The sequence below is a fragment of the Oncorhynchus nerka genome, linkage group LG6 (genome assembly GCF_034236695.1).
Source record: "Oncorhynchus nerka isolate Pitt River linkage group LG6, Oner_Uvic_2.0, whole genome shotgun sequence".
NCBI classification, from domain to species: domain Eukaryota; kingdom Metazoa; phylum Chordata; class Actinopteri; order Salmoniformes; family Salmonidae; genus Oncorhynchus; species Oncorhynchus nerka.
Genome location: NC_088401.1, coordinates 83919626 through 83934460, shown reverse-complemented (window position 1 = coordinate 83934460; position 14835 = coordinate 83919626). Strand labels below are relative to the sequence as shown.

Genomic DNA, 14835 nt, shown 5'->3' with positions numbered 1-14835 from the left:
TCCTGTCCTGTCAGTACGGTGGAACAGAGGCTCTGTCGGTCCTGTCCTGTCAGTACGGTGGTACAGAGGCTCTGTCGGTCCTGTCCTGTCAGTATGGTGGTACAGAGGCTCTGTCAGTCCTGTCCTGTCAGTAAGGTGGTACAGAGGCTCTGTCGGTCCTGTCCTGTCAGTATGGTGGTACAGAGGCTCTGTCAGTCCTGTCCTGTCAGTATGGTGGTACAGAGGCTCTGTCGGTCCTGTCCTGTCAGTATGGTGGTACAGAGGCTCTGACAGTCCTGTCAGTATGGTGGTACGGAGGCTCTGACAGTCCTGTCAGTATGGTGGTACGGAGGCTCTGACAGTCCTGTCAGTATGGTGGTACGGAGGCTCTGACAGTCCTGTCAGTATGGTGGTACGGAGGCTCTGACAGTCCTGTCAGTATGGTGGTACGGAGGCTCTCACAGTCCTGTCAGTATGCTGGTACAGAGGCTCTGACAGTCCTGTCAGTATGGTGGTACAGAGGCTCTGACAGTCCTGTCAGTATGGTGGTACAGAGGCTCTGACAGTCCTGTCAGTATGGTGGTACAGAGGCTCTGACAGTCCTGTCAGTATGGTGGTACAGAGGCTCTGACAGTCCTGTCAGTATGGTGGTACAGAGGCTCTGACAGTCCTGTCAGTATGGTGGTACAGAGGCTCTGACAGTCCTGTCAGTATGGTGGTACAGAGGCTCTGTCGGTCCTGTCCTGTCAGTATGGTGGTACAGAGGCTCTGACAGTCCTGTCAGTATGGTGGTACAGAGGCTCTGTCGGTCCTGTCCTGTCAGTATGGTGGTACAGAGGCTCTGACAGTCCTGTCAGTATGGTGGTACGGAGGCTCTGACAGTCCTGTCAGTATGGTGGTACGGAGGCTCTGACAGTCCTGTCAGTATGGTGGTACAGAGGCTCTGACAGTCCTGTCAGTATGGTGGTACGGAGGCTCTGACAGTCCTGAGTGAGTCTTCTTGGTGTCGGTCTCAGGTCCTCTGTTGTTTTACTATTGTTTATCTCTCTTCTTTGATCTATCTTAATTTCATATTTGTCTAGAAATGTATTGTTTTGGAGGTGCTATATAAATAAAGTTTGATTTGATCTCCAGGCTGGTGCAGGAACAGGACAGCTTCCTCAGGAGAACCAGGAGTTAACCAGCCAGCTACAGCGTCTAGAAAGCTCCTTCAGTATCTTTGCTGAGGCGTCCAACCCCAACCAGCTCCTAGCCCACCTGGGACGCATGGCCGTCGAGTTCCACCACCTCTCCTCCAAGGTCCAGAAGAACGAGCAGAGGACCTCCCTCCTCCAGGTAACTGACAGGGGAGAGGGGCAGCTTGGGAGAAAGCCAGGCAGGTAGATAAATGGCTAGGCAGGCAGAGAAGTTAACAGGTTGTGTCCACACAGGTATATTTTGAAAACTAGAAATTCAGCATGTCACCTGTATAGCGAATAACAATTGTGTGTTTGTCATTCCCGATGCTGAACCAAATGATGTTGCAAAACCAGACTCTTCCTGGGGTCCAAATGGGAAACACAACACCTACATACAGAATATGCACAATATCATTAAAAATACAATACATATATCTTTTTAAATGTCACGTGACAGTCCCCGTCGTGCAGTGAAGTGTTCTTCTTAATCTGGTTTCAATGCTAACTTGAGTTACCTGGAGTGGCAGAGTTCCATGTCGTCATGGCTCTGTTTACCACTGGGTTTCCCAGCCTCTGTACAGGACCATCTGGCTGCATGGCTTGGTACTGATGAGTGTCCCGGAACAGTGTACCAACTGCTTGAACAGACAGTTTGGTTCCTTCGACATCTCGCACAAAGACCAACAGTGATGCAGGCCGTCTCTCCTCAACTTTGAGCCCGGAGAGCTTGACATGCATGCAACTGACATTCGCCCTACATTTACATCTAAGTGCTGATCTGTTCTGGACCGACTGTCATTTTCCTATGTCCTTCTTTGCCGCACATGACCACACAACTGGGCAGAAGTCCAGGTGAAACTACACATGACCACACAACTGGGCAGAAGTCCAGGTGAAACTACACATGACCACACAACTGGGCAGAAGTCCAGGTGAAACTACACATGACCACACAACTGGGCAGAAGTCCAGGTGAAACTACACATGACCACACAACTGGGCAGAAGTCCAGGTGAAACTACACATGACCACACAACTGGGCAGAAGTGTAGGTGTCTTGTAAGACCTGTCTGGTTGAGTTGGATGACAAGAAGTCAGTAATGCCTTATCATGGACAGACCATGAGAAACAAGATTATCTGGTCTGATGAAACCAAGGTCTTTGGCCTGAATGCCAAGCGTCACATCTGGAGGAAACCTGGCACTATCCCTACGGTGAAGCATGGTGGTGGCAGCATCATGCCGTGGGGATGTTTCTCAGCAGCAGGGACTAGGAGACTAGTTAGGATCGAGGGAAAGATGAACGGAGAAAAGTACAGAGATGCTTGATTAAAAACCTGCTCCAGAGCTCAGACTGGGGCGAAGGTTCACCTTCCAACAGGACAACGACCCTAAGCACACAGCCAAGACAATGCAGGAGTGGCTACAGGACAAGTCTCTGAATGTCTATGAGTGGACCATCCAGACCCTGGACTTGAACCCAATCGAACATCTCTGGAGAGACCTGAAAATTGCTGTGCAGCGGCGCTCCCCATCGAACCTGACAGAGCTTGAGGATCTGCAGAGAAGAATGGGAGAAACTTCTCAAATATAGGTGTGCCAAGCTTAAGTCTGCCTGTCCCTCCCGCTGAAAAACATCCCCACAGGACGATGCTGCCACCAACATGTACAACGTGGAAACAGTCAAGGGGTCAGAATACTTTCAGACGGCGCTGTAATAGGATTTCCATGTCCTCTGCTGCTTATTATGACCGGGAGGACTGGAACGCTACCAAACTCACACCGTCAGTCTCTTAAGCAGTTCGCTATGTTTGAGGTAATCCTTGAACCACCGCGGTTATGGTCACAAATGAGACATTCCTGTCCGAACCCCTTCTATAGCGCGACATCGGGGCTGTAATGGTCCGAACCCCTTCTGTAGCGCGACATCGGGGCTGTAACGGTCCGAACCCCTTCTGTAGCGCGACATCGGGGCTGTAACGGTCCGAACCCCTTCTGTAGCGCGACATCGGGGCTGTAACGGTCCGAACCCCTTCTATAGCATGACATCGGGGCAGAGAGTGAGTGACTATGGTGCCAATATTAAAGTAATTGGCTGGAACAGTGGGGAGAAGGGAGGCCAAAGTCTCTCACCATCGATGTGCCCACGATGAGGATGGTGGATATGATATAATCTGATGGGGGAGGAAGTGGAGGAACCGAACAGGACTGCCTCCCTCAGGGGGAATGGTGTGTGACTTGGTACAGGCGGAGAGTACTGTCTCACTAATGCGTGTCCCTCTGTTTGTCTAGACTCTTTGTGAGCAGCTCAGACAAGAGAACAACGAGCTGAGAAAGAAGATGGAGGAAGACCTTCAGTACAGAAACGGAGACTTGGAACTACTGAGGTGAGTTGTATTTTCTGTGGATTCAGTTGGACTTCTTGCTCCCCAGGGGAGAGGAGGCGTTTGAGTTTATTATTGTGAATTTAAACTGAATGTTGACTTTGTTTTCTGCTCCCATGTGAAGTTTAGGACTTTGTTTGAGTTTAAATAAAGGCAATAAACACTTGGTATTCGGTAAACAGTGAGTGGGCTTTTCTTTTTAACGATGATTCTCTGTCCAGCGACTACAGAGCTTCAAGTGAAGTGACAGTTGGTCAAAGTCTATGGTTTTTGATGATTCAGGAATTGCCCTAATATTCTCCCTACCTCAGTGGGGTCTTCCCAGAGGATGTCCTGGGGCTCTGCCAAGCTGCACATTACTCTACTAAACACTGGGATATATATTCTAGATGTGTCTGTAACTGCCCAGTAACACTAACCCTGTTTTCACTGTCTGGTCACTGCAGACAGGAGAACCTGAAGCTGAAAGAGCTGGTAACGGGAGCAGGAGAGACCGCGGCAGAGAGCGAGGGGCAGCCAGAAGCCAAAGAAGACGTGGTGAAAGAGGAAACTGCCAGCGTTAGATCCAAGATGGAGGTCAGCACACCACAGAAGGTATGGAAATCCTGTGGCAGAATGGATGGAAGGGCACCTGTCTGCTTCAGATGAGTAAAAGCTGGGAGAGAGAGGGGGGAAATGGATCAGCATAGATGTCTAGGAAGCCACAGCATCATTTCAGGATGTGTGTTGTTACAGTAAATCCTGTAGTTTCCATATTGGGTGTTGTCAGAATGAGTCAGACCATTGCCAGGCATCACAGTAGTGGAGTAGTTAACATGTTTACTTCATCCTCACGTACTGTACAGTAGGAGGATGTGACTGACTTCCCCATTTTCATATCACGTTGTAGTACTTCCAAGTACTACTGTACTGTTGGTGTGTGATATTTCTCATATTGTCTCATTGGTCCGTGTAGATTGTCTGTGAGCGACTTCCCAGGTCTTTCTTGCTAATTTTTTAATTAAAAAAAAGATCTATATGTTTTTTTTGTTTTATTCACGACATGTATAAATGCTGATCTGTAGTAGTAGTGCACAGAATTTAAGAGCAATAGCCCTGTCCTGTTGCAGAGTGGGCTCTGTGAAGGATGTTTCATAGCCCTGTCCTGTTGCAGTGGGCTCTGTGAAGGATGTTTCATAGCCCTGTCCTGTTGCAGTGGGCTCTGTGAAGGATGTTTCATAGCCCTGTCCTGTTGCAGTGGGCTCTGTGAAGGATGTTTCATAGCCCTGTCCTGTTGCAGTGGGCTCTGTGAAGGATGTTTCATAGCCCTGTCCTGTTGCAGTGGGCTCTGTGAAGGATGTTTCATAGCCCTGTCCTGTTGCAGAGTGGGCTCTGTGAAGGATGTTTCATAGCCCTGTCCTGTTGCAGTGGGCTCTGTGAAGGATGTTTCATAGCCCTGTCCTGTTGCAGTGGGCTCTGTGAAGGATGTTTCATAGCCCTGTCCTGTTGCAGAGTGGGCTCTGTGAAGGATGTTTCATAGCCCTGTCCTGTTGCAGAGTGGGCTCTGTGAAGGATGTTTCATAGCCCTGTCCTGTTGCAGAGTGGGCTCTGTGAAGGATGTTTCATAGCCCTGTCCTGTTGCAGAGTGGGCTCTGTGAAGGATGTTTCATAGCCCTGTCCTGTTGCAGTGGGCTCTGTGAAGGATGTTTCATAGCCCTGTCCTGTTGCAGTGGGCTCTGTGAAGGATGTTTCATAGCCCTGTCCTGTTGCAGTGGGCTCTGTGAAGGATGTTTCATAGCCCTGTCCTGTTGCAGTGGGCTCTGTGAAGGATGTTTCATAGCCCTGTCCTGTTGCAGAGTGGGCTCTGTGAAGGATGTTTCATAGCCCTGTCCTGTTGCAGAGTGGGCTCTGTGAAGGATGTTTCATAGCCCTGTCCTGTTGCAGTGGGCTCTGTGAAGGATGTTTCATAGCCCTGTCCTGTTGCAGTGGGCTCTGTGAAGGATGTTTCATAGCCCTGTCCTGTTGCAGTGGGCTCTGTGAAGGATGTTTCATAGCCCTGTCCTGTTGCAGTGGGCTCTGTGAAGGATGTTTCATAGCCCTGTCCTGTTGCAGAGTGGGCTCTGTGAGGGATGTTTCATAGCCCTGTCCTGTTGCAGAGTGGGCTCTGTGAGGGATGTTTCATAGCCCTGTCCTGTTGCAGAGTGGGCTCTGTGAAGGATGTTTCATAGCCTTGTCCTGTTGCAGAGTGGGCTCTGAAGGATGTTTCATAGCCCTGTCCTGTTGCAGAGTGGGCTCTGTGAAGGATGTTTCATAGCCCTGTCCTGTTGCAGAGTGGGCTCTGTGAAGGATGTTTCATAGCCCTGTCCTGTTGCAGAGTGGGCTCTGTGAAGGATGTTTCATAGTCCTGTTGCAGAGTGGGCTCTGTGAAGGATGTTTCATAGTCCTGTTGCAGAGTGGGCTCTGTGAAGGATGTTTCATAGCCCTGTCCTGTTGCAGAGTGGGCTCTGTGAAGGATGTTTCATAGCCCTGTCCTGTTGCAGAGTGGGCTCTGTGTAGTTGCAGAGTGGGCTCTGTGAAGGATGTTTCATAGCCCTGTCCTGTTGCAGAGTGGGCTCTGTGAAGGATGTTTCGGGGTAGTATAGGTAGTTATTAAAGTGTATGCACAGATAATAAGAGTAGCAGCAGTGTAAAAGAGAGAGGGTGGGGCGGAGGCAATGCAAATAGTCTGGGTTGCCATTTGATTAGGTGTTCAGGGGTCTTATGTCTTGGGGGGAGAAGCTGTTTAGAAGCCTCTTGGACCTAGACTTGGCACTCCGGTACCGCTTGCCTTACGGTAGCAGAGAGAACAGTCTGTGACTGGGGTGGCTGGAGTCTTTGACAATTGTTTGGGGCCTTCCTCTGACACCGCCTGGTATAGAGGTCCTGGATGGCAGGAAGCTTGGCCCCGGGGATGTACTGGGCCGTCTCTTGACAATGTGATTGCTGACATGAAAAAATAAAATAAAAACATTTTGGGAATGTATCAACAAGGGACAAACCAAAAATAGTTTGAGTGCATTATTCCTTTTTAAAAATCGTCATGTTTTATATCCCTGTCCTACAGCAGAATGGGAATACCACAGAGAAGGAGAAAGCCCCGGCCAAGCCTTGTGACCCAGAGGCCTACGAGAAGAAGATCAAGCTTCTAGAGAAGCAGAGGAAAGATGTGAGTCCCTCTCAACATTACATCAGCTGTCCTCTTTCCACATGGAAAGGTCTTTGTGAGAGAAAACAAAAACATTTCTAGATGCAGATCAAATGACACCCTATTCTCTTTATAGTGCACTACTTTTCACCAGGGTCCATACATAGTAGTGAACTATATAGGAAATAAGGTGCCATTTTGAAACGCACACTTGCTTAGGTGTCCTATTTCGTTGTTGGGAAGTCTGTGAAAAATGTATAAATGACGTATTGGTTTCAGTCATATTTCCGTTGTGGTGATGATGATGATGATGATGATAACAGGTACTGGAAGTGAACAAGCAGTGGGATGTCCAGTGGAACTCGATGAAGTCACAGTTTGAACAGAAGGTTCGTTATCTCACACGAAAACACACACACACACACACACATACGGAATACAGAAGAGATTATCTGAAAACACTCATAGTAACTTGATGGAAATTACATTAGTAACCTGAGGTACAGTCTTGTTTACACATAGTAACCTGAGGTACAGTCTTGTTTACACACAGGAACCCGAGGTACAGTCTTGTTTACACACAGGAACCCGAGGTACAGTCTTGTTTACACACAGGAACCCGAGGTACAGTCTTGTTTACACACAGGAACCCGAGGTACAGTCTTGTTTGTTTACACACAGGAACCCGAGGTACAGTCTTGTTTACACACAGGAACCCGAGGTACAGTCTTGTTTACACACAGGAACCCGAGGTACAGTCTTGTTTACACACAGGAACCCGAGGTACAGTCTTGTTTACACACAGGAACCCGAGGTACAGTCTTGTTTACACACAGGAACCCGAGGTACAGTCTTGTTTACACACAGGAACCCGAGGTACAGTCTTGTTTACACACAGGGACCCGAGGTACAGTCTTGTTTACACACAGGGACCCGAGGTACAGTCTTGTTTACACACAGTGACCCGAGGTACAGTCTTGTTTACACACAGTGACCCGAGGTACAGTCTTGTTTACACACAGTGACCCGAGGTACAGTCTTGTTTACACACAGTGACCCGAGGTACAGTCTTGTTTACACACAGTGACCCGAGGTACAGTCTTGTTTACACACAGTGACCCGAGGTACAGTCTTGTTTACACATCATTCGTAAAGTTTTCAGACCCCTTGACTTACTTTTAATTTGTTTGTTTGTTTTTGAATCTTCACACACTATCCCATAATGACAAAGCAAAAACAGGTTTTTTTTTGGGGGCGCAAATGTATAAACAGAAACCTTAAGTTTTCAGACCTTTTTCTATGAGACTCGAAATTGAGCTCAGGTGCATCTTTTCTTTTCATTGATCATCCTTGAGATGTTTCTACAACTTCAAGTCCACCTGTGGTAAATTCAATTGAGTACAGCTGGCACACATGTCATGAGCATGAAAGGGAATTGGTTATTATTGGAACGGTGCAATTCAATTCAACTGACTTTATTAAAACAAGGGACAGCAGGTTCTTTTAGATCGGTAAGGCTGCTTCAATTCAACTGACTTTATTAAAACAAGGGACAGCAGGTTCTTTTAGATCGGTAAGGCTGCTTCAATTCAACTGACTTTATTAAAACAAGGGACAGCAGGTTCTTTTAGATCGGTAAGGCTGCTTCAATTCAACTGACTTTATTAAAACAAGGGACAGCAGGTTCTTTTAGATCGGTAAGGCTGCTTCAATTCAACTGACTTTATTAAGGTTCTTTTAACAAGGGAAGCAGGTTCTTTTAGATCGGTAAGGCTGCTTCAATTCAACTGACTTTATTAAAACAAGGGACAGCAGGTTCTTTTAGATCGGTAAGGCTGCTTCAATTCAACTGACTTTATTAAAACAAGGGACAGCAGGTTCTTTTAGATCGGTAAGGCTGCTTCAATTCAACTGACTTTATTAAAACAAGGGACAGCAGGTTCTTTTAGATCGGTAAGGCTGCTTCAATTCAACTGACTTTATTAAAACAAGGGACAGCAGGTTCTTTTAGATCGGTAAGGCTGGAAAAAGTTAGTATCATATGAACCGGTAAAACGGTATTCTAAAATGTTTGGTATCATGACGTTTTGGTGCTGTGATATTACCGTGGTACCAGTATACCATGCAACACTAGTTATAACTAACTTAAAGCAGATACAGCCTTAGTGTTCACAGTAAACGCGGCCCTAGAAGTTGCACAGAATCTTTACAGCGTTCAAGTTTGCACTTAGTAGACCTGAACTTTGCTCAGTGACAACAACAAAAAATTGAGGGAAAATTACCGTAGAATCTAACCCCAAACCGCTCAACATATAGTTTCGCCATTTGGCCGTGTCTGTGGGTCTATACACTAACACAGCCCTGTGTAACTGCATAGACCTGCTCTAACACAGTTTCTCTGCTACTCCAATCATCTCTATATAAAATGTTGACCTGTTTGTCTCATTGAAAAGACACCAATACTCCCTGTTTTAAAACTGTTTGAAAAAAACATCAGATCACAGACCTGCGTCAGCGGCTGGCGGACTCCCAGAAGGCCGTGCAGGAGTTAGAGGCGGAGCGAGAACAGAGGCAGCGGGATTACGATAAGAAGCTGCTCCTCGCCAAGTCCAAGATTGAGAACGTACAGGTGAGAACATACAGAAACCTAGTACAGACCCAACCATGTCCTCAAGACGTATACAAACCCAACAACATTTTTGCTGTGTGTGTGTGTGTGTGTTGGTGTGTGTGCGGTCCTCACTGCTGGGAACACGTGCGTGTCAGTGTGGAGGAGAACTGCTCCAGCCCACTCAGCCACGGTCCATTGAGTGTCTCACCTGTCTGTTTGTCACAATGACTGTATATGAATGGACTCAATAGTGCATTTGAAGCCAAGGAAGTCATGGATTTATGTCGACATAACATGCACAGATTAAGCTACACCAGGAAGTGACGTTGTAGGCTAGCTCAGTGCTACCCACTCTCATTGATTATCTCAAGTTGAGGGCCGAGCGAGGTATTGCTAGGCTACCAGTAGCAACTGAATTATCCTTGTAACTTCTGTGTGCAGTTATTTTATATATATATATATTAAAAAAACATGATTCTCTCAAGATTGACCACGAATAGCTGTTTTCCCATTCACTATAATGGGGATTCTGTTTTCTGAAAACTATGCCTACAGTACCATGAAGGCTGGACGTTCATGGCTTCAATGAGAAGTGACAGTCACTCTCCCCTGGTCTATCAGCATCATTTGTAAAACGACTAGCTCCAGTGGTTCTGTCCTTTCATGAATCAGGCTGTTGTTCGTTATTACTTTTGGTTTGTAGAATAGCCAATGTACTGTCCCCTGGTCTGGCCTTGCAGGACATCGAATTTCAGCTTCCTGCGATTTACAGGAAGTGACGTAATTGGGGGTCATAAAGTGGTTGAAAAATAAGATTTAATGTCTCCAACCTAAGTCAAATCAAATGTATTTATATAGCCCTTCGACTCTGGGATGCTGGCCTTCTAGGCAGAGCTGCAAAGAAAAAACGATATCTTAGACTGGCCAATAAAAAGAAAATATTAAGATGGGCAAAAGAGCACTGGACAGAGGAACTCTGCCTAGAAGGCCAGCATCCCGGAGTCGCCTCTTCACTGTTGATGTTGAGACTGGTGTTTTGCGGGTACTATTTAATGAAGCTGCCAGTTGAGGACTTGTGAGGCGTCTGTTTCTCAAACTAGAAACTCTAATGTACTTGTCCTCTTGCTCAGTTGTGCACCAGGAGCCTCCCACTCCTCTTTCTATTCTGGTTAGAGCCAGTTTGCGCTGTTCTTTTAAGGGAGTAGTACACAGCGTTGTACGAGATCTAGAATTTCTTGGCAATTTCTCACATGAAATTGCCTTCATTTCTCAGAACAAGAATAGACTGAGTTTTAGAAGAAAGTTCTTTGTTTCTGACTATTTTGATCCTGTAATCGAATAAAATTTGATTTGACCCACACATGTTGTTGCTCCAGATACTCAACTAGTCTAAAGAAGGCCAGTTTAATTGCTTATTTAATCAGAACAACAGTTTTCAGCTGTGCTAACATAATTGCAAAAGGGTTTTCTAATGATCAATTAGCCTTTTATAATGATAAACTTGGATTAGCTGACACAACGTGCCATTGGAACACAGGAGTGATGGTTGCTGACAATGGGCCTCTGTACATCTATGTAGATATTCTGTAAAAAAGCTGCCATTTCCTCCAGCTACAATAGTCATTTTCAACATTAACAATGTCTACACTGTATTTCTGATCATTTTGATGTTATTTTAATAGACAAGAAATATGCTTTTCTTTCAAAAACAAGGACATTTCAAAGTGATACCCAGTGCGGTTGCGTGCGCGCTTTAGTGCCTTGTTGCAAACAGGAATATATATATATTTTTTGTAACTTCTGTTGTTGATCCATCCTCATTTTTCTCCAATCACAGCCATTTAAACTTGGGACTGTTTTTAAAGTCACCATTGGCCTCATGGTGAAATCCCCCAGCGGTTTCCTTCCTCTCCGGCAACTGAGTTAGGAAGGACTCCTGGTTCTTTGTAGTGACTGGGAGTATTGATACACAAAGTGTAATAAATTCACCTCAAAGGGATGTTCAATGTCTCATTTTTTTATTTGTCCCTGTCTACCAATAGGAGCCCTTCTTAGCAAGACATTAGAAAACCTCCCTGGTCTTTGTGGTTGAATCACAACTTGACTGAAAACCTTTGCAATTATCTGTATTTGTGGGGTACAGAGATGAAGTAGTCAGTAGAAAAATCATGTTAAATAATATTATTGCACACAGAATCCGTGCAACTTATTTAGGCTTTTTATAACAAATGTGTTGAATACATTTCAGCTTTTCATATTTCATTTAATTTGTTTAAAAAATATTACACTTAGACATGATTGGGTATTGTGTGTGTGTGTGTGTGTAGGCCAGTGACAACAATCTAAATGTAATATATTTTAAATTCAGGCTGAAACAACAGAATGTGGGACAAGTCAAAAGGTGTGAATACTTCCTGAAGACGGTGTAGGGACAGGTTAAAGTGACTAGGTAAAATCAGGATAGATGATAAACGGTAGCATAAGCGTGGGTGTTGTGTATTATGTGTGGGTAAAGTCCAGTGAGTGTACATAGAGCCGTTGCATGAGAGACCATGCAAATGTGTAGGCACTTGACTAACTGTTCAGCAGTCTTATGGCTTGGGGGATAGAAGCTGTTCAGCAGTCTTATGGCTTGGGGGATAGAAGCTGTTCAGCAGTCTTATGGCTTGGGGGATAGAAGCTGTTCAGGAGTCTTATGGCTTGGGGGATAGAAGCTGTTCAGCAGTCTTATGGCTTGGGGGATAGAAGCTGTTCAGGAGTCTTATGGCTTGGGGGATAGAAGCTGTTCAGCAGTCTTATGGCTTGGGGGATAGAAGCTGTTCAGCAGTCTTATGGCTTGGGGGATAGAAGCTGTTCAGGAGCCTTATGGCTTGGGGGATAGAAGCTGTTCAGGAGTCTTATGGCTTGGGGGATAGAAGCTGTTCAGCAGTCTTATGGCTTGGGGGATAGAAGCTGTTCAGCAGTCTTGTGGCTTGGGGGATAGAAGCTGTTCAGGAGTCTTATGGCTTGGGGGATAGAAGCTGTTCAGGAGCCTTTTGGTCCCAGACTTGGCGCTCCGGTACTGCTTGCCGTGCGGTAGCAGAGCGAACTGGGATGCACTACCCTCTAACTCCTTATGATTGGACGCCAAGAGGTTGGCATACCAAGCGGTGATGTAGCAAGTCAAGATGCTCTCAATGTGCAGCTGTAGAACATTTTTTGAGGATCTAATGGCAAATCTTTTCAGCCTCCTGCTGGGGAAGAGGCGTCGTCGTGCCCATCTTAACGACGGCGTTGTGTTCGGACCATGATAGGTCCTTAGTGATGTGGACACTGAGGAACTTCACTTTCGACCCGCTCCACTACTGCCCCGTTGATGTGAATGGGGATGTGCTCCACCCTCCGTTTCCTCTAGTCCACGATCAGCTCCTTTTTGTCTTGCAGACGTTGAGAGATGGTCAACAGACAGGTTTGAGGAAGGGAAAGGAGAAGAGGGGGAGAGTGGGACGAAGGGGTGAAAGGAGGGAGGGAAGAGAAGGAGGTAGCGGGAGAGAGACAAAGGAGAAAAACGTCAACCCTCTTGACACAGCTTTTCACATTGACTGAAAAAAAGAAGAGAAAAACATCAGCTACTGTGACATTTGACCTTTTTTTCAAAAACATGCCAGGATGATGTTTTCCTATGATATCATCGTCATTGATCGGTCACCATTAGGTTACCGTCAGGTGAACTTTAACCTGACAGTCTCTGACACATGGAACATTACTCGTCTGACTTTCACATCCTTCAGCCTGGGTTTAAACTGTGAATGAACTCTGAAACAGTAGAGTTGAAGCGAGTTGTGCCAAATGTTGTTGTGTTTTCAGGGGGAGAAGGAGTGTCTGAACTCTGAGACCACAGAGTTAAAGCAGAAGGTTCGTTACCTGCAGGATCAGCTGCTGCCCCTCAGTAAACAGAGAGAGTACCAGGAGAAAGAGATACAACGCCTCAACAGGGTCAGTACTGTGTGTGTGTGTACACTCTGTACACTCTGTGTGTGTACACTCTGTACACTCTGTGTGTGTACTGTGTGTGTGTACACTCTGTGTGTGTACTGTGTGTGTGTGTGTGTACACTCTGTACACTGTGTGTGTACTGTGTGTGTTGTGTGTGTTATCTAACTTACTCTCTCTCCCCATGCCACCCTTCAGGCTCTAGAGGAGGCCTTGAACCTGCACCCTCCCCCCTCCTCCCAGCAGCCACCGGTCCAGGGCGCCAGCGGTAACCACAGTGATGGGCCTAGTAACTTGAGGAGGCAGGAGCTGCTCACCCAGATAGCAGTGTTAATGGAACAGGTCAGTCAGACACTTTCTGATCTAATTGATCCAGTTCAGTGATTGGCTATATTTCATGGACCAACTGGCATGTGTCTTTACTGACATTTTCAACCTGTCCCTGACAGAGTCTGTAATACTTACATGTTTCAAGCAGACCACCATAGTCTCTGTGCCCAAGAACGTGAAGGTAACTTGCCTAAATGACTATCGCCCCGTAGCACTCACGTCTGTAGCCATGAAATACTTTGAAAGGCTGGTCATGGCTCACAACACCATCATGTCAGAAACCCTAGACCCACTCCAATTTGCATACTGCCCCAACAGATACACAGAAGATGAAATCTCAATTGCACTCCACACTGCCCTTTCCCACCTGGACAAAAGGAACACCTGTGTGAGAATGCTGTTCATTGACTACAGCTCAGAGTTCAACACCATAGTGCCCTCAAAGCTCATCACTAAGCTAAGGACCCTGGGACTAAACACCTCCCTCTGCATCTGGATCCTGGACTTCCTGACAGGCCACCCCCAGGTGGTGAGGGTAGGCAACAACACATCTGCCACGCTGATCCTCAACACTGGGGCCTCTCAGGGGTGCGTGTTTAGTCCCCTCCTGTACTCCCTGTTCACCCACGACTGCGTGGCCGCGCACGACTCCAACACCATCATTAAGTTTGCTGACGACACAACAGTGGTAGGCCTGATAACCGACAATGATGAGACAGCCTATAGGGAGGAGGTCACAGACCTGGAAGTATGGTGTCAGGACAACAACCTCTCCCTCAACATGATCAAGACAAAGGAGATGATCGTGGACTACAGCAAAAGGAGGACCGAACAACTCCCCCATTCACAACGACAGGGCTGTAGTGCAGTGCCAAGACAGTCGTGAAGAGGGCACGACAACGCCTATTCCCCCTCAGGAGATTGAAACATTTGGCATGGGTCCTCAAAGTTCTACAGCTGCACCATCAAGAGCATCACTGCCTGGTATGGCAACTGCTCGGCATCTGACCGTAAGGCGCTACAGAGAGTAGTGTGTACGGCTCAGTACATCACTGGGGCCAAGCTTCCTGCCATCCAGCACCTCTATACTAGGAAGGAACCTGTACCCCTGCACATTGACTCAGTATCCCCTGTGTATATGCCTCGTTATTGTTCGTTTATTTTGTAATTTTCTTAACCAACAATGCACTTCAAGAAATAGAGTTAAGGGCTTGTAAGT

General features: G+C 46.6%; 1 protein-coding gene across 7 annotated transcripts in view; it reads left to right on the top strand.

Annotated features, from left to right (window-relative positions):
- Positions 1–14835, top strand: part of tnip1 (TNFAIP3 interacting protein 1) — a 94680-nt gene that overhangs the window by 68043 nt on the left and 11802 nt on the right. For 5 of the 7 annotated variants that reach the window (XM_065019970.1, XM_065019969.1, XM_065019971.1 and 2 more), the window contains exons 6-13: positions 1114–1314; positions 3449–3543; positions 3987–4134; positions 6623–6724; positions 7027–7092; positions 9201–9332; positions 13161–13289; positions 13485–13628. In XM_065019970.1, the coding sequence (XP_064876042.1) occupies positions 1114–1314; positions 3449–3543; positions 3987–4134; positions 6623–6724; positions 7027–7092; positions 9201–9332; positions 13161–13289; positions 13485–13628 (1017 nt within the window). The remainder of the gene's footprint in view (positions 1–1113; positions 1315–3448; positions 3544–3986; positions 4135–6622; positions 6725–7026; positions 7093–9200; positions 9333–13160; positions 13290–13484; positions 13629–14835) is intronic. The other 2 variants (XM_065019968.1, XM_065019966.1) reach the window with 1 other exon arrangement.